General features: G+C 43.1%; 1 protein-coding gene across 1 annotated transcript in view; it reads right to left on the reverse strand.

The window, feature by feature from the left end:
* Window positions 1-20948, reverse strand: part of LNX2 (ligand of numb-protein X 2) — a 234197-nt gene that overhangs the window by 93354 nt on the left and 119895 nt on the right. The window contains exon 2 of the mRNA XM_077484068.1: window positions 7052-7542. Within this exon, the coding sequence (XP_077340194.1) occupies window positions 7052-7452 (401 nt within the window). The 5' untranslated portion in view covers window positions 7453-7542. The remainder of the gene's footprint in view (window positions 1-7051; window positions 7543-20948) is intronic.

The raw sequence follows: 20948 nt of genomic DNA on the forward strand, positions 1-20948 counted from the left end.
CTGCACATATCTCTGTCCACAGCCCTCATCTCTCCCCCCCCCTCAACTAAAAGCTTTCTCCCATCTCACCTACTTGGCCCAGCCCTACCATCTTATGGCAGTGTAGGCAGCTTTGCCTCTCTCACTTGCAGAGCATCTGTGCACCTGGGAACAGATGAGGATCACATTGCAGCTTACCACAAGATGCCCCATCCAACAATGTGAGGGATGACATCACTAATGGAGCAAGGGAGGAGGTGGAATCCTTATGGGTAGAGCTTCAAACGGAGGAAACCAAGGGCAAAGTAATACTGGGAGTATGCTATAGGCCCTCTAACGAGAAAGAGGGGGAGGTGGACCTCCTATAAGAGTTTGGAGTGGTGGCAAGAATGGGAAGTGTCATTATAATGGGGGATTTTAATTATCCAGACATAGACTAGGCAGAAGAACCCGTGCATTTGTCTAAGGCTCGCCATTTCCTAAATGTCTTGCAGTACAATTTTATGGGTCAGATGGTAAATGCACCAACAAGAAACAAAGCGTTACTAGACCTACTGATTACTAACAATGCAGACCTGATCGCGGATGTGGAAATACGGGGCAATTTAGGAAACAGCAACCACAGGTCAATTGGCTTGAGTATAAATAGCACAAATAGGAAACACAAGGGTAATACAAAGACACTGAATTTCAAAAGAGCCAACTTCCCTAAACTGCCCTCCTTGCTAGAAGATATTAAATGGGATAAAATCCTGGGTACAAAGAACATTGAGGAACAATGGTAGTGTTTTAAGAGCATATTAAATAAAGGTATTGGCAAGTGCATTCCAATGGAAAATAAACGTAAAAGAGCTAACAAAAGTCCTGAGTGGCTTAACTCCAATGTAACATTGCATATAAAAGCAAAGGAGAAGGCTTTCAAAAAATACAAGGCTGAGGGGTCCTCGTCAACATTTCAACTTTACAAAGAATGCAATAAGAAATGTAAGGGTGCAATCAGGGCAACTAAGATAGAGCACGAAAGACACATAGAAGAGAGTAAATGAAAACAAGAAATTCTTTAAGTATATAAATAGTAGAAAAGGGAGGTCAGAACATATTGGTCCCATAAAGGATGATGAATACAATCTGGTTACAAAAGACAGAGAAATGGGAAAGATTTTGAATTTGTTCTTCTCCTCGGTCTTCACAAGGGAAACGGGGGGATTCAGTAACCAAGAATGTTAATCTTCATAACACGTCACAGGAAGCACCCTCATGGCTAACAGAGGACAGAATTAGAAATAGACTTGAAAAATGTAACATTAATAAGTCACCGGGACCAGATGGCTTGCACCCGAGGGTCCTTAAGGAACTCAGTCAAGTGATAGCCAGACCAGTGTTTCTATTTTTTTATGGACAGTCTACTGACTGGAATGGTAACAGCTGATTAGAGAAAAGCCAATGTAGCACCAATATTTAAAAAAGGGCTGAGATACATCACTGGGAACCACAGGCCAGTTAGTCTTATGCCCTGTACACACGGTCGGACTTTCCGACATAAAATGTGTGATTGGATAGTGTTGTCGTGTGTGAGCTCCATCTGAGTTTTTCTGTTGAAATTTCTGGCACACAAAGTTTGAGAGCTGGATCTAAAATTTTCCGATAACAAAATCCGATCGTTTAAATTCTGATCGTGTGTAGACAATTCCGACGGACAAAGTGCCACGCATGCTCAGAATAAATTATGAGACGAAAGATATTGGCTACTGGCCCGTTTATAGTCCCGTCGTACGTGTTCTATGTCACCATGCTCAGAACGATAGGATTTTCCGACAACTTTGTGCGACCATGTGTATGCTAGACAAGTTTGGGCCAAAATCCGTCGGAAAAAATCAGACGGATTTTGTCGCCGGAATGTCCAACCGTGTGTACGGGACATAACATCAATAGTCTGCAAGCTCTTGGAGGGGATGATAAGGGACTATATAAAAGATTTTAGTAATTAAGATATTAGTATTATTAGCTGTAATCAGCGTGGATTCATGAAGAATCATTCTTGCCAGACCAATCTATTAACCTTCTATGAGGAGGTGAGTTGCCATCTGGATAAAGGAAGGCCTGTAGATGTGGTGTATCTGAATTTTACAAAGGCATGCAATACAGTTCCCCATGAACATTTACTGTACAAAAGAAGGTCTGTCAGCATGGACTATATGGTAAGTACATGGACTGAAAACTGACTACAGGGGCGAGTCCAGAGGGTGTTGATAAATGGGGAGTACTCAGAATGGTCTGGTGTGGAAAGTGGGATCCTCCAGGGTTCAGTCCTGGGACCAATCCTAGTAAATCTATTCATAAACGATCTGGTGGATAAATCTCCATCTCAGTATTTGCATACGATACTAAGCTAAGCACGGCAATAACTTAATACAGGATGTGGAAACCTTGCAAGATCTAAACAAATTAATGGGGTGGGCATCCACATGGCAAATAAGGTTTAATGTTGAAAAAAGTAAAATAATGCAATTGGGTGCTAAAAATATGAATGCAATTTACTTGCTAGGGGGAGAACCTCTGGGGGAATCTAGAATGGGAAAGGGCCCGGGGGTCCTAGTAAATGACAGGCTCAGCAATGGCATGTAATGCCAAGCTGCTGCAAGCAAAGCCAACAGAATATTGGCATGCTTCTACCTCCCTGGCAGTATGATTATGTCAGATTTTTTATGCTGAAAGTGGTACATTGTTTTGCAAATTTGGCGTTTTATATTGTAGGCCTGTAATACTTAGGAATAACACACTTAAATCTGTCCAAACAAGAGGTAGACATACCGTGTATGATAAAGTTTGAAACACAAAATCATAAATTACAATATAATAAATAACTATAAATAATTATAACAAATAATAATATAATAATAATAAAATGTATTCAATAATGAAATCAAATCAAAAAACACTGAAATGTGCTCAGTTGCAGAATTGTCTATGTTGTCACTTTCAGTGTTTGATGACGAATTTCCCCACAAATCACTATCGCTCAATTCTGTAAGTGATTCTAATTTACAATTGCTGTTTTCCAGCTGGTCTAAAACATGTTTTGATGTAAAAGGAACACTTTTTGGTTGCTATGAACAATCTCGAGTTTCCAGGCAGGAAGAACAGTATATATAATATAAAACTGCATGTAGGGCACTGGACAAAGCACTAGGGATAAAAGGGAGATGAAATAATTTAATACAGTAATGTAATCTGTAAGATTAGAGTGTACTGTATGTATTGTGCGTTTTTCACTTTTTGAATTTGACGCTGGGCTCCATCCCTGTGCGTCGCAGCGCTCACAGGGAATGAAGCTCGTCACTGTGATAGATCGAGCAGAGGACACAGCATGCAGACCTAGCGGGGAGACATCACTCAAGATTAATGCCAGGGAGGTTAAAAAGGGGATTAACTCCAGAGATAAAGTATAATTCTCATGCTCTACAAGACTCTGGTCCAGCTGCACCTGGAGTATGCCATCCAGTTCTGGGCACCAGTCCTCAGGAAGGATGTGCTGGAACTGGAGAGAGTCCAGAGAAGGGCAACAAAGCTAATAAAGGGACTGGAGGATCTCAGCTATGAGGAAAGACTGCGAGCACTAAACTTATTCTCCTCGGAGAAGAGACTTTTGAGAGAGGATATGATTTCAATATACAAATAACATACTGGTGGGCTAGATTCATCCTGTGGACCTTGTGTTTGACACATGTGCCATATGCTATGCAAACCATGTTCATTATTATTTAGCCAGGAGGTGTTTTGCTGGTATGCCAAACAGCTCTCCCAAGTTAATATATATATCTGACAATGACGCCATTTGTATTCAGGCTCTATGTAATTAAGGTATACATAACTGTAAGGACTGATCAGCCCGGACAAAGAAGGAAATGAAAGCATGCCATAGATGAATAAGAACACTAACATTTTGTTGAATGGAAAATGAAGATGTCTGTTTTTTCATACGATTGTGCCATCATTGTTTCGGCAGTTGCCCTGCTAAAACAACATATTTTCTTCTACGGAAGTGATGTAATATATTTTATCCTCATCCATCCCCCTAATCCATCCATCCATCCTTCCACACTCCTGCTGTACACTCACTTTGTATATTTCCTATGTCTATCTAACCAGAAGATTTACCCCCCTTCATGACCAGGCCACTTTTTGCGATACGGCACTAAGTTATTTTAGCTGACAATTGCACGGTCATGCAATGCTGTACCCAAATAAAATCGATGTCATTTTTTTTTTACCACAAATAAAGCTTTCTTTTGGTGGTATTTGAGCACCACTGCGTTTTTTATTTTTTGAGCTAAAAACCAAAATAGACTGACAATTTTGAAAAATATATATATATATATATATCAGTATCAAATACACAGCCACTAACGTGCTTGCCTAATCTAGCTCAAACTATCTCCTTCCACACACTATACACAGCCGCTATGTAAGCAGCCTTATATAGTGTTGGGCGTGGACTTAGTCCCCCTGAGCCATGATTGCCCAAAGGCACCCTGTCTTTGGCCAATTATGGCTCTCTCGGCGGAGTGTGCTGTGATTGGCCAAAGCATGCAGAGCAGGTGCATGATTTGGCCAATCATCATAAAGCTGAAGGTAAAGGTCATGGACTGGCCAAGCATGTCTCCAGACCTAAACCCTATTGAGCATCTGTGGAGTATCCTCAAAAGGGAAGGTGGAGGAGCGCAAGGTCTCTAACATGCACCAGCTTTGTGATGTCATCATGGAGGAGTGGAAGAGGACTCCAGTGGCAACCTGTGAAGCTCTGGTGAACTCCATGCCCAAGAGGGTTAAGGCAGTGCTGGAAAATAATGGTGGCCACACAAAATATTGACACTTTGGGTCCAATTTGGACATTTTCACTTAGGGGTGTACTCACTTTTGTTGCCAGCGGTTTAGACATTAATGGCTGTGTGTTGAGTGATTGAGGGGACGGTAAATTTACACTGTTATACAAAATGTACACTCTCTACTTTACAATGTAGCAAAGTGTCATTTCTTCAGTGTTGTCACATGAAAAGATATAATAAAATATTAACAAAAATGTCAAGGGTGCACTCACTTTTGTTAGATACTGTATACTAGAATTTTTGTTCATTTTTTTTTATACTAGTAATGGCGGCAATCAGTGACTTATAGCAGGACTCCGATATTGCGGTGGACAATCGGACACTAACTGACACTTTTGACAGATTGTGGGAACCAGTGACACTGAGACAGTGATCAGTCATAAAAATATGCACTGTCACTGTACTAATGACACTGGCTGGGAAGGGGTTAAACATCTAGGACAATGAAAAGACTAAGTGTGTGCATAGCTAGTGTTTGTGTTTGGTATGTGTGCTGCTTTTACTAGAGAAAGAGATAGATTTGAGTCCCTGCTTTGCAGGAACACAGATGCCATCCCTAACCACCTGTCAGAATGGAACTGCCTTGTTAACATAGTCAGAGCTCCATTCTGAGTCTCTGCCCGATGATCGTTAGGTGCCAGTGGACATCGCATGCCCGCCATTGGCAAATCAGCTTCTGTTGTGAATAATCACAGCAGAAGTGGCGCGCTGGTGGCCCGTGTGCGCCCCCTACAGGCAGAAGTGCGAATCACGTAAATATACATGATCCTGTGCACAGCTGCCACCCTGTAGCAGTGAAACTGCTACAGGGCGGTCAGCAAGTGGTTAAATCGTAGCGCGTAGACAAAAACATTATTTTTTTCTTACAGCAGAGTATTCCACTCTGCTTCCAAACACTATGGCACTTTATGTACTAGCCTTCCATTAGCAGACTTGATGTTTCCTGGTGCTGGTAGCGCATTAGTACATATGGCCTGAACCCATTTTCAACTATAATGCAAGCACATTTTGTGTATTACCCTCTGCATGCAGACACATAGCTTGTTCTTGTTGCCTGCTATTCATATATGTTTAATATTACGTATGAAAGAACTTTGACAGTAAACGTTCTTTTCCTTCTGGGTCATACTCTAGCTCATGCACATTTGATTTTTATTTTTTCATATGATTACCCTATCAATGATTCGAAATTTGTTGGTTTAAAAAAAAAAAAAATCCAACATGTTCGATCTGGCAGTTTCAGTAGTCGGCATACTAATGATGTGAAAACTGGTTTTCTACTATGACTTGCTTAAAGTGGTTGTAAACCCTTACAAACCACTTTGACCTACAGGTAAACCTAGGTTAAGGCTTACCTGTAGGTCCAAGAAATATCTCCTAAACCTATACGGTTTAGGAGATATTTACAAAAAGACAGCCACCTCTGTCTACGGCGCATGTGCCGTAGACATCGGCGCGCAGGCGTACTGGGCAGGCCGCAGATCGCGGCGATATGCCACGAGTGTCGGCTCCCATGCGCACGTGCGGGAGTGAGGTCATCGCTGCTCCTGCGAATCACAGCGCCGGAGCAGCGAGACCCGGAAGTCACTCCGGGATCCATGGCAGCGGCGGACATGAAGACGGAGGACCGCTTAGGGGGCTTCGTTCTCAGGTAAGTTATTCATAATGAACCTGCTGTTTTTTTTTTATTTGTTTTTTTTATTTCTCTCCATTTACACAAGTTTTAAAAATACAATGTATCTATTTGTAAAGCCTACTTTTTACAGTCTACAAGACTCCGTTAGAAAGATGTGTCAGCTGTAGCTTGTGTCCCTATCTCTTCCCACATGACCGTATCATTGGTATGGCTTGTTCTCATCTGGATCCCACAAGACTACATTACAGATATCATTCTTTTTCACCTGGATTCCTCAATTTTTATTTTTCCTACATCATGGCAAATCCACTCGGAGGAGAATGACATTATCACAATAAGGCACTATCATGGCTATGTCAATTTGGCAGATATGGGAATTCTGAAGGAGATCTCATTACCGTAGTCCTTGAAAGATATATGATGCCGGTATGAGAATCACCTTGCCAGTGTCTGTGCAAAGCAAGCTTCAAAATTAGGTGGCATTGACCTATTTTGCCTTCAGTAGTAATACATTAGGTCTGACTGCTAGTACACTCTTACTATGTCTCACCTGTTTTTGAGATGAGCCTCTACATCACAGCGCTGCATGGTGTCCTTGCATGCATTGGAAAAAGGACAGGAGACAACCAGCTTGTCCAGCAATTTGTGCACAAGGATGCTGGATTTCCTGCACAGTTTAAAGTGCAGCCTCTTTCGGTCCAGTGGACAGAAGTCCTTCTCCTGTAGGAAGTTTCTGAGGCACTTGTAGCAGAAAGTGTGGCCGCAGGGTGTATCCAACGGCTGCAGCAATGGTTGAAGGCAAATGTGGCAAACCAGGTCATCGTCCACTTCATTCAGATAATTGTACAGGTGGTTCTCCCTTGTCCAGTGCTGCTGACCACACTCAAAGCAAAGAGGGTTCAATGATGAATCATCCTCTGCCACCACCAGTTCTTCAGTCGCCGTCCCCATACCGACCCCAGCTCTGATGCAACTCAACAATCTGCCACCGTCTTGGTCATTAGCACAACATACAAGAAAGGCTCATGGTCACTTGTCTCCCTAGGAAAAAGAAAACAGATTTTCAGATCAGAAAGAAGAGCACGCTATGGTTGGAACACAGGAAAGAAGAACTGGAACAGACTGCTGGGAACTTGGTGAAATGGGTCACACTGAAAGACATTTTTAGATATGCAAGTGCATGCAGTAATTACTGTGCGCAGTCACGTTTGAATATATATTATGCGCGTGTCTAAAACTCATACGGTTGAACTGGAAAATCCCCTCACACTGAAATATTAGTTGTATAGTGTAAACTTAGTTTTTTGCTATAATGGAACAGGTTCACTTGGGTGCAGGTTGTAGTTTAGAATATTATCAAGTTTTCCATCTGGTTCTAATATGGGAGAAGAGCCATGAATTTACAGCGGTTCTTCCACAGGAAAGAAAGAATGGGGCCACAGCAGGCCTTTTTTTATTTTAATGAAAGGCTGGAAGTCCTGCTTAGAGCTGGATCAGGGTGGAGGATAAAAAATATTTATCCAGGTATAAATATTCGGGGGGTGGCTGGACATGTAGCAAAAGGGCAACTCTTTTTGTCCCTTAAAATTGTCCTTTTATGAAATAAACCTTCTCTACATTGAATTATACACTAAATACACTAATTATACACTAAAAAGCCTATAGACATAGGAATGTCTGATCAAATCAGGAGTCAATCCCATCAATCACATGAAGGCTTAATCAAGTGGATCCGTGGTTCCTGCACAGCCCTGAACCCTTGTAATTCATCTTGCCTAAAGCGGAACTTCACCACACATTTGCATCAACCCCCCCCCCCCCACTGCCACATTTGGAACTTTTTTGGGGGGAGTGGGTACCTGGTTTTGACAGGTACCCGTTCCCACTAACAGTCAGATGCAGCGTGGTGAACTGAGACAGAATTTTGGGCCCCCTTCCTTTCCCTGCAGTTTTCTGGAACACATCACTGGTCCCAAAAGACTGCGGGATCACTCACAAAGCGCACCCCGGCTTGTGCATGTGCAGTAGGAAATCACTGCCGGTTTCCCTTACTTCAGATGCCAGCACCTGCATCCGAAGCCAATTGAAAAATCTCAGTCTCAGGTGAAGTCATTACTGGATCCCTGGACAGGTAAGTGACCTCATATTAAATCCTCTGAGTAAAAACAAAGCTCTACTGAATGAAGCATTGGTGTGCTGTTGACCTACTACTGCTTGCCCTAAGATGGTGTCATCTGTTTGGTCACAATATTACTCACATTTGGGTCCAAATGCATTCATATTTGAACTTTGGATACCCTCTTACTGTATACAGGCAGTTTGCCACTGACCTTCCAACAATCCTTTCAAGTGTGTTAAGTCAGCAGAGCCCACCACACAGGCCTATGGCGTGCCATGCAACGCTCAAGAGATTTACTGGCTTGAAGACATCCTGACTATGTCCACAGGTCCTACTGATGTCTATTGCCAAGATCTACAAACACTGTATACATCAGAATGCTAGAACATAGTCTAAGTTCTCTGAACATAGAAAGCAGAACATTAATAGGATTTGTCTTGTTTGTTTCTCCTTAAAAATTATTCACTAAGTTACAAATGATAAGCAAGTGTTAGTGATTTCAGCATGTTAATCACACATTCTGTGCTACTCAGCATCTCGCTGCATCCAATTTACCATGGTGTTATAAATGTAGATACAGACAAAAGCTGTAGTGCTCGTCATTAAAACTGATCTATTTGCATTTTTAAAAGGAAATATAAATTCACTTGGGAGACGATTGCGTGTTATTACTCACATTACCGAAGAAAGATAAGCACCGTCCAAGGAAGAAATGACTGCTGGCTATACTGGAAAATCTATACATGGCTGCAATTCTAATCCACATATGTCATGAGGTCATCACATTTTATAAAAACAGCTTTCGTGTAATTTTAATTGAATATTGCTTCATAAATACCGAGGGACTGTGCAGCAGTAGAAGGCTGGTTACATTAGTCTCTGTAAAGAGCTAATGTAAAATGCTAAATATGCGATGTATGGGTTTTCATAAGGGCCTGCTAAGACTATGGAGTTGCGGTAATGTGTGTTACCACATTTGCCAAAGCACATTACATGCATTGATTCTGAATGCCACCCCAATACAACTTGCCAACAGATGTGCATTGCTATATGCACTTGGTCCACTGGAATCTTAACTATAACAATTCTTTAAATGTTGCCTCTCGCTCTTCTCCTACCTATCCTGCCAAACCTGTATAAAGAGATCTGTGTACACACCTATTTTTAATATGCTCCCATCTGGTCACGTGATTCCATGGTCAGTGAGTGACTGCTGCAGGGGAGAGGAGTGAGTGCCAGGCGCTCCTTTTACACAGAGCTGCAACATAATGTGACCGGACCAGAGTAGAAAATAGGTAAATACACAGATATTTTTTATAAAGGTTAGGCAGAAGAGGTAGGTGAAGGGGAGGGAGGGAGGGAGGAACATTTTAAAGAATAGGTATAGTCAGGGGCGGACTGACCATTCGGGCACTCAGGCACTGCCCGAGGGCACCATGCCCCTAAGGGGCCCCATCAGGGTTGCCAGCCTCAATAAGACCAGGGACAGTATGTAAAAATCAGTGTTTTTAAAAAAATCCCAAGATTATATCTGCCCCGCCTCTCCAGTACCTTTTCAGCGTGTGTATGTGTATTCTGTGTGTATATACTGTGTGTATATTGTGTGTCTGTGTGTATACTGTATGTGTGTGTGTGTGTGTATACTGTGTGGCTCCATAATCTATTGCCTGGGGGCCCCATAATCTCCTATTATCCGGGGGCCCAATGAGTTGTCAGTCCGCCTCTGGGTATAGTTAGGCTTTTCTTCCACGTTAAACATTTTTTGTCCATTTTTTGTTCTTCTTTTAGATGAAGCAAAGGTGAAGCTATTTAACAGATTTAAGTTGCTAAAGCAACCAGTGATTAGACACTTTTCCTTTACATAATTACTTATAATTGTCCTTGATTTTCAGGGACATTTCTAGGTTTAGTAGACCTGTTCCTGAAAACATGTCATATTTTTTCTTTAACAAGAGGTTTGGCAGTTATCACATTATACAGAACTGACTTGCCAATTAAGACAAAATAAGGTGCACAATGTGAAATGCATACATTAGCTATAGCGAACATTAGGAATATAGCCAAAAAGACTCACTTGAGAACATACAGTGTTCTTAGAATCAAACAAAAATACATCAAATACAAAAGGCAGCCTTATGCAGACCAGTTAAATAAGCACACAAGGTCAAAGCACTAGCATTTAGATGATGCTGATAACGCCGATGCAGAAGGGTCTAGGCCCTCCTGGCCAATTGGAGTTTACCTAAGCAGGGAGATACCCTACTATCAAATCAAAAAAGGAAGAAACACAGGGAAATATGAAAAGGAAAGGGAGAAGAAGAAAGAAGATAAAGAAAATAAGAGAAAGGTGAGAAGGTCCCAAAGGGTCTTGGTGGTTAAGAAGCTGATTCAGCAAGAGGAGATGGTCAAATCTGGATGATTGGGCTTAATCAATCCATGGGTGGCAAATTCAGAGGAATTTGTCATGGGAGTTTGCCAAAATAGCTGTCAGCTTTTCATTGATCATGATGTCATTCATATGTTTTTTTACTGCCTCAAAGCTAGGGATAGGGGATTTGCGGGCCCTAGCAATCAGTAGTTTGGTGGCCGTAAAAAGGTGTGCAGCCAGTTGGTGTTCCGAGTCGATGGGTTTATAAAGGAGAGCTTCATATGGGTTTTTCTTGAGATTAGCATGGAATAGGGTACGGAGTAGGGTGTACATTCTGATCCATAGTTTGCTCACTTTTGGATGGACCACCAAATATGCACCAAACATGTCTGATTTTTGAAAGATTAGCTTTACAATAATGTTTAACTGCTATTAATTATTATTATTATACAGGATTTATATAACGCCAGTTTACACAGTGCTTTACAATGTAAAGGGGGGTAGTACAATTACAATACAGTTCAATACAGAAGGAATAGGAGGGCTCTACTCATGGAGCTTACAATCTAAATGGAGGGGGAGGTGGTACAAAAGGTAATAGCTACAAAAACCCTCTGATGCTAACAATAAATTGTGAGTATTGCATTATAACGCATTGATCTCCTCTAACACAGCATGGTGAGTAACTAGCGTAAGTACTCAACCTTTTAGCAATCATGACTTTTCACAAAATCATTTGTAATCATTTAAAAATGAATGATAAGGTTTAATAATGGATTGTATAAAACCACAGATAAAATAGAATTACATGAATCTACCTAAAAAAAAAATCAGTAAGCAGTACGAGTTCAGTGCACACTGCCAGGGCTGGTGCAAGAATTTTTGGCACCCTAAGCGAAAACCTCATTTTGCCGCCCCATTGGCTCCACCCATGACTCCACCCCCTTTGCAATATGTGACCCACCTGACCATTACACACACACTGACCCACCCGACACACACATTGACCTACCTACCTGACACACTGACCCACCTACCTGATTTCTATTTCCTGCACTACTTATCCCAACATCCCCCACACACAGCTAGATGTAGATAGGGAGGATGCATCCTTCCTTCTTCTTACCTTCATCGACCATCACATCCGGGCTCTCTTCAGCACTGGGCGGGCAGTGTTGCTATGGTGTCCCCACCGGCCGGGAGGTCAGCTAACAGATGCTGCACCTCACGATGCTCCGATCTCCACCTAGCCCTGTCCCTCCACTGCACACACACAGACACACAGCGCCGCTCCAGAGGGACAGGCTGGAGCAAAGGAGTCCCGGAGCGGCGCTGTGAGATTTTACTCTGTGAAGAGAAGGAACAGCCGGGCACTGAGCAGGACATATTGGGGGATTGGAGGCATGCAGATGTGTTCCTGGGACAGGGACGAGCTCACACTTGCCTTGAGATTCACGGGGACAGAGGCAGCGGTTGCACCCTAGGGGGTACTGCGCCCTAGGCGGCTGCCTACTCTGCCTTGTGGTAGCACCGGCCCTGCACACTGCGGTAATGTCACTTGATCCTGAACTGTCACTAGCCGAGCTGTGTTTTTAATTGTGCTTGTTGTACTGGAACCTTCTGATCGGGTATTCCATAACCCATTACAGCTAGAGGTTATGGTGCCAAATCTTGCACTGCTCTATGCTGTTCTCCCTTACTAGACATGGTCATTATCGAACCAGCACCAACATTTAGCTGACAGTTCAACATTATCTGACAGGAGGAATGCAAGTAAGCATTTAGTACAATCTGGGTTAAGCTGACTTGAAGACATTACCTATGTTAACATTCACTTGGGAAATGCTGTTGATACCAATCACTTGGCGTTAATTCACTAATCACCTTTGCTCTAGTCTAATGTATGTGTAATGTGATAAAGTTACTAAGACACTGCAAGATGAGTAATGAACATGAGAGTCTTCACCCGGGTCCAATTATAACACAGCTATTTGTCATCCTGTCTAATGGAAAGCACTGTAGAACCCTGCAGAAGGTACCTGCATGAGACATACCTGTTTAAAGAAGGCACTACATTGCTACATACTGGTTTACCATAGAAGTTTTGGGTTTATTTTCTAACCCAAATTACTATGAACTACCATGTAATATGAAGGAACTAGTCCTGCTGGTGTGTGGACGACAATGGCACCCACATAAGACAACCACAAATGTAAAAAGAATTACAGTCTTTATTTACAACATTGTTAAAATAACGCCATTGTGTGTACAAACTATTTTAAAATCAATACACACAAATGTCACAATTGGGGTGTATCCAAGATGGCGACCAGTGCAGAGGCATATTGTGAGAGCTCTGTTACCCTGCCTGGTATTTATCCTGTTTCTCTGCAGACTCGAATCTTTATAGACTGACATTTACGCTCCTTACAGTCTTCTGAGCTGGCAAGCGCAAACCGGCAGTGCACCAGAAAGCCTCCCCATCCTATATACAGTCTCGTGGCAGGACAGCGGGGCCCCGCAAGCTTTCCAATATGGCGCCGCAGACAGAGGAAGCAGTAGAGCTGCACGATTCTGGCTAAAATGAGAATCACAATTTATTTGCTTAGAAGATAGGTCACGATTCTCATGGTGTAACATAATTTTTCACATAATAAAAAAATGGGCTAACTTTACTGTTTCATTTGTTTTTTTTTATTCATTGAAGTGTATCTTTTCCCAAAAAATTACGTTTGAAACACCGCTGGGCAAATACAGTGTGACTTAAAATATTGCAGCAATTGACATTTTATTCCCTAGGGTCTCTGCTAAAATATATATAATGTTTGGGGGTTCCAAGTAATTTTCTAGCAAAAAATATTGATTTTAACTTAAGAAACAAGTGTTAGAAAAAGATTTAGACTTTAAGTGGTTAAACTTCCTGCATTTTTACATTGTTAAAAATTTGGCAGACTGCCTGGATTTTTTTCTTTACATACAGAAGTGTATTCCTTTGATCTAAGAAGGAAGAGCTAGTTACAATGTTTCATGTTAAAAACTTGACAAACTGCCCAGACTCTACCTCCCTCCATACCCTTACTACTAAAGTGAAGGCGCTTGAATATCGAGCCGAGGACCCTGAAATCCGCAATCGGAGAAACAATCTCAGCATCTTGGGGCTTCCGGAGGGATCGGAGGACCCCAACCCTGCAACCTTCAATCCTCTGTAAGCTGCTTCCACAAGTGGCATTCTCCCCATTCTTTGCTGTAGAACATGCCCACAGAATGGCAGCATGAATGCCATGTATTCTCAGGCTTTTGAATTTAAAAGACAGAGATCTGGTGTTGCGGGAGAGCAGGAAGATTGGGGCCCTGCGTTTTGAGGGATCCCGGCTTATGATTTTCCCAGATTTCTCAGTGGAAACGCAGAAGCAGCGCAAGTCTTTCGACCAAGTGAAGCTCACCCTGAGACAGAAAGGCTTCAACTATAGCATATTGTTTCCTGCCTGTCTGCGAGTACGGGATGGTCCCATCGCTTCTTCACATCTGAGGATGCTTCTAACTGGCTGGAATCCCTTCCACAGTGCTGACACCATGGGTAACAAGCAGCCTCTCCTTCGTCGCTGTCCCTCTCCAATTGGTGAGTTACGTAACTGTTCCTTAAACACTGTAATGGCTTGTCCTTTGGCTCTGCTAGATTTGCAGTGGACTTTCCCATTGCCCTGTTAGAACTGCCTGCGTGCCTACCTGCGGACTCCTGCTTCAGGATGCCATTACTGGGACTCACCCTGGTATTGCGGTTACAAGCATCAGCTAGCCCCACCACTGAGCTGGAGTCCTCTACAATCGTAAATGGTTCTGTTTCTGTAACCAGGTTTGGATAACAGACTGTACCTCCTTTTATGGTTTCCAATCTCACTTAAAACTGTGCCCCCGTATTACCTGGGTGAATACCTTCCCGCAGGGAGGTTGATCTGTTTTTCCTATATTAGGTTTTCCTAGCACAGTTGCTGACCAGTTTGTGTGGGACTCTTCTACTGTGCCCTCTAGGTGCCCTGTTGGTACAGAGACTAATAGTCATGTTCAGTTTGGGATGTTAGACACGCCCAGGTTTGGGGGGCGGGGGGGTTGGTTGTTTTTTCAATGTCATCTTTGGAGGTATATGTGTAGGATACTGAGAATGCTGGATAGAGTATCTATGTATTTGTTCTTACTGCAGGGTCTGGGCAGTGATCCAGGCAGGGGAGGATGTGTCATTGTTATGCCCCTTTTACTATGGTCCCTTGGAGATTACTCTCCTGGAATGCGCGGGTGTTGAATTTTAAATTTAAATGCTCTCTAGTTTTCTCCTTCTTTAAAAGATACCTCCCACACATTTGTATTTTGTAGGAGACTCATTATTATTATACATGATTTATATAGCCAACAGTTTACTCAGCGCTTTACAATGTATAGGGGGGACAACACAATTACAGTACAGTTCAATACAAAAGGTACAGGAGAGGGAGGGGGACTCATCTCACTGGGTCCAGGGTGCTCTCCCTTTAAAAACCTTTATCATCACTCAACCTTCTCCTCACATTTTGTGGGGTCTCTTGGGTTATAAAACGCTTCCCTTCATGCTGATGGATCTCCGCCTAGATCCAGATGGTCAATATGTGGTTATGCATGCCCTATGTGATCAGATAGATGTGGTCATAGTTGGCCTATATGTGCCAACGCTGGCAAGCCTAGCAGTTTTACATAAACTCAAGCCCATTGTGGCTAAATATCCTACTATCAATATAATTATGGCCGGGGACTTCAATATGACCCCCAATCCCAGTGCTGCCAAATTGAGCACTGGCCTGATGACAGACTCTGCCCTGTCTCGCTGGGCGGAGCTATATGGCCTGCATGACACGTGGAGGTGGAAACATTCATATAGTAGACAATATACATGCCACTCTGCTATGCATGCAACGTTGTCTCGCATAGACTTGATCTATGTCAGTGATTCCTTATTACCCAGAGTGGCTGCAGTCTCTATCTTACAGTGTGGCATCTCAGATAATGCTCCAGTCCTAGTGAATCTCAGCACTGACTCGGTGGCTGGCTCGGGATTATGGAGACTTTCTAGGTATTGGATCACAGATGAAAAGTTGGAACCACTAATGATGTCTGAGCTTAGGCATTATCCTGTTGTCCTGTCATCTCTATATCTCTGCCTCATGTACAGAGACTCAGATGGGGAACCTCCCTTATTTCACTCCTGGAAGGCAGCTATCCCCTCCTTGTCAAAGGAAGAATGGGACCTAGCATTACAACAATATATATCAACTGTGATTTCTTCTAAGGACAGGTTCATCCAATTAAAATTCATACAGAGGGCCTATTACAACCCTCAAAGGTTGGCCCGAATTTAGCCCACACAATCGGAGCTCTCCTAAATGCCAACAGGCGATTGGAACATACTTCCAAGTCAATATTTTTAGAGGAGGGTGGTATCTGATGTCAATAAAGTTACCAAGCAATATACCATTGTATGTATTTACTTATGCTATCTCAATATCTCATATGCCTCATTACTGTATGGTCAAGTTGTATTAATGCCTTGTCCACTAATAAAACTTTTCTGTTAAAAAAAAAAAAAAACAATGTCACCATTTCTCATAGGATACATATGTCCCAGTTGGGACCACAATACAAACACCTCTTGCTTGTGAATTATATACTGTAACTTATAGGTAGAAATGTGTATATTCTCATCTGCTGGTCGATGTGTTTCGCTGATTTGTAGCTTCCTCAGGACCAACTTATGGGGTATCTTATTCTAATATAGCATGGTGGAACATCACACATGCCAGTTATGTCTGGTGGGCGGACACAGGGGATCAGCTCCTCAATGTGTATTAAGGTTATTGCAATAATGGAGGGAGGAACAACCATCCCAGGTATCCAAATTGGTTGTCCAAAGCTCAAAAAAGACTGTATATCTCTAGACAAGTCTTGATAGGAGTAGATGGTGAATAAAAGAGTTAATAGTTTGGTGTTTGTGTAGCAACCTTGGAATTTACATACTATAAATCCATAAGATGCCTCATTTGATAGTAGTACTGAGGGTATAGTAGACACTATACAGCCAGGTTCCAAATCAATTTGCACCAAGATCGCACTGTCTCATCCACCTACCTGGTAATTGTGTCCATCTGCCGCTGTCAGCTGAACATGGGTCACAGGAGTGCAAAACAAACTGCACTCCTGTGACCTACAGAAGTATAGACAAATAGCTTTGGCTAAACTTCTCCTTTAAGCATTTTTAGGTGCTTCCACCATTTTGTTCATCACGCTATTTACTCAGCGAAGGTGTGAAATTAGTCCACTTTTATTATTATGTTTTATACTAAAGAATGTGCACAGCCATTAGAGAAATACGTATTAGTCTTGCCCTTGGCAACCTATTGTAAAGTACCTCAAAAAATGCTAAGGGAAACTGTGCGTCAAAATGCAATCAAAAACCTATTTCACGGAAAATCAAAATGCAAAAGAAAATTTGCAAAAACTGCTCAAGGGGAGTAAATACCACCTAGCAATGTAAAAAATGGCAATTGTCCTCACATCTTTTATTTTGGTGAAGTGTGTTCCTATGGTGACTGGCGAGACCACACATTAATAACAGTTTACATCTGCACTTCAAGGTCACTTGTTGAATTCCATATCCTGATAAGAGTCAGAAGAGTACATGAATAATGATTTTTTTTTCTCCTCATTACCAAGGTCACCGATTTGAAAGTCACAATTATCCACAGCATGCAGCATGTACAGCATGGGCTCCGGGGCTTATTTATATTCTACAGGCACCCTGTTGTCAGTATGTCCCAGACACCTCAATATCACTGGGTGAGACACAGCTATTTGCAAAGGATTCTGGGAGTATCTAACAAGATAAAGTCATTGCATGAAATGATCTCTTCAAGGTTTTCTGCATGAAAAATACATGTTACAACCTGAAAGAGATGCAAATAATTCCAGGAGTTGAATGGCAATGACAAAAGAGGATATTTTTTTGTTAATGCATAACTCAAATGTTGTTCCTTTCTCCTAAAACTGATATTATCAGGCAAATTAACAATTAACTTTGCCTTTAATACTGGTCTAATGCCGCGTACACACTACCGGACTTTTTGACAGCAAAGTTTGGAGTCCGTCGGCCACTTCGATCGTGTGTGGGCTCCATCAGAACTTTGCTTGCCAAAAATCCGGTGGACTTTAGAAATAGAACATGTTTTACATTTTCCCGCCGGAACTCCACTGGACCGAGAAATATGTTCGTGTGCATGCTGATCCGACGGACAAAAACCGACGCTAGGGCAGTTATTGGCTACTGGCTATGAACTTCCTTATTTTAGTCTGGTCATACATCATCACGTTCGAATCTGTCGGACTTTGGTGTAATTATGTGTGTGTGTCCAAGTCCGTTCATTCAGAAAGTCCGCCTGAACTCTGCCGAAAGTCCGTCGGGAAGACTGTTGGATCCAGTCCGTCGAAAAGTCTGGTCATGTGTACACGGCATAAGAAATGTTTAGACTGAGCTTGCTGAAATGTGGGAATGTGGGAATATTGGCTCACCGCTTTATTGACATCTACCTCTACACAGCTCCCCTACAGCAAGCGGTAGCTGCTATAGTGGAGCAACCAAGTGTTCTTACCTGTCTTCAGCAAGGTCCGCCCTTTTCTTTGATGTTCCATGGCAGATGTAGGCTGTGCACTACTGTACAACTGGCAAAGAAACTCACCACCCCAGCCATCCAGCAGTGTCACCACTGATGACATTCCTCTGTATCACCAATTAGTCTCATGAGGCTGTCCACAGGCAATGACTGTAGGCACAAGGCTCATAGGAACTGTAATTCTGTGAGGTCCTCTGTATCATAGGCAGGCTAATTCTAATCAGGACTCGAAAGAATGCAAACATTTAATGAAAACTTTATTAGTGCCGTGAGGGCAGTGTGCAATACATGGGCAAACATACAAAATAGAATATGATTTTATACAGAATTTACAATTTCCCTAACAAGGTCACCTTTGGGAGACACTGAAGTGGTCCAAAAGGCAAACTCAAACATTACATATGTGGCAATCTGTTACTAGAATTACCAAAATAGTCTTTGTTTTTGGAATCCTCCACGTAATGTGGATTTTTAAACTGTTGCACCTGTTACTTTCTTTAACAGACCAAGCTGTGCAGCAAAGGTGGCAATTAGAAGGTTGAGGCAAACCATTTAACTGACGGGGGGCTTACAATGGTCAACTTTCTTCATTTAGTTAAAACTTCTATACTATCCAGGGCTTTTTTCCCCAGAGAATAGGTTCAGCTACCGCCCCCCCCCCCCCCTCCAAGTCATCTCTTGTCTCCACCCCCTATCCACCTCCAAGCACTATCCCTAGGTTCCACCCCCCACCCGCCTTCCAGTACTGCTCCATTTAGAATATATAGAACCAAGTTTCATTTTGTGGTGCTAAGAAATTTGTATGGAATTGATTAATGATAACAAGAAAAGCAGTAAAATAGACCCCCCCTGCAGCCAGCAATGATAGCATGCAAGTGCGCCCCCCTAGCAATAATAGCCCCCTGCAACAAACATACCACCCCAGCAACAACAGATCCCCTTCAGCAACAACAGATCTTCCAGCAGCAAATTGTGCTGCAAGTTTGAAAATGACTTGGTAAGCTACTGCTAGACTTTACAGGCTTCCGCATTGCATTCAACTTTCTTGCAAGTCTGCTGCAAGTTCTGGTTCAGTTATACTGTGCAATGATCATCCCACCACAGGGGGTCACTGACCTGGAGAGCTCTTGCTGTAGACTCACCACTGCAACTTTGCTCTTGCTAGCGACCTGCCATGCAAATTTGCTACAAAGTGTCAACTAGAACTTGTGCTTCAAGTGCTCTGCAAATGTGCAGCAAGTTAAAGCGGAGGTCCACCCTAAAATGGACCTCCGCTCATCGGAATCCCCCCCCCCTCCGGCGCCACAATCGGCACCTTTCAGGGGGGAGGGGGGTGCAGTTACCTGGATAATCCAGGTAACTGCACCCACTTCCGGGCTAGCTCTCTGCGGAACGGGGCGTACGTTCCGCAAGCGCCCGCCCCCTTCAGCAAGTGCCCCGCTGCCTGCTGGGAAACACACAGCTCCCAGAGGCAGCGGGGACCGTCCGGATTGCGCCGCGCGGCTCGCGCATGCGCAGTAGGGAACCGGGAAATGAAGCCGAAAGGCTCCATTTCCTGATTCCCATACCCAAGATGGCGGCGGGACCCGGCAGCCGAGCGAGCGATCGGCTTCGGGTGCCGACATCGCGGGCGCGCTGGACAGGTAAGTGTCACTATTTAAAAGTCAGCAGCTGCAGTATTTGTAGCTGCTGGCTTTTAAAAAAAAAAAAAAAAAAACGTGGAGTCCCGGTGGACTCCCGCTTTAACAGACTTATAATTCAACACTGCCACAAATTTGTGGCAAGTTATCCTAGTCATCTGGGCTATATCAAAAGACCTTCCAGTAGACCTCTTCCCTCAACAGTAGATCCCTCCCCAGCAACCTACTACCCCCAGCAACAATAGATCCTCCACCAGTAACAAATGAACCCTGCAACATAGATAACCACTTGCCAACCACCTAACTGGGAAAACACAGCATTACTTTGACGTTAAATACCGGGGTTATAGCTGTAGCTAGACACCGGTATTTTTTTTTACCCTCAGGCACGGTCTTTTAGATAAAAGTGGTCCCTGCAGTGGATTTGCCGTGGGATCACTTTTAGAACCAGCGGGAGATGTGACCCCCCCCCCCCCCCCCCTGCTGCTTCCCAGGCTTACGTTACTGATCGCTGGGCTCGGGAACCACCTGGCTCCCGCAGTGTCTTGCCATTGAGATAAGCGACGGCAAGATGGCCACCGCTCCTCTCTATGCCCTTGGAGGACAAAAGCAACGTTATGATGTCACTGTCC

This window comes from Lithobates pipiens, unplaced genomic scaffold, assembly GCF_037356315.1.
Source record: "Lithobates pipiens isolate NorthernLeopardFrog02 unplaced genomic scaffold, aLitPip1_a1.2 Scaffold_16, whole genome shotgun sequence".
In the NCBI taxonomy this organism is placed as follows: Eukaryota; Metazoa; Chordata; class Amphibia; order Anura; family Ranidae; genus Lithobates; species Lithobates pipiens.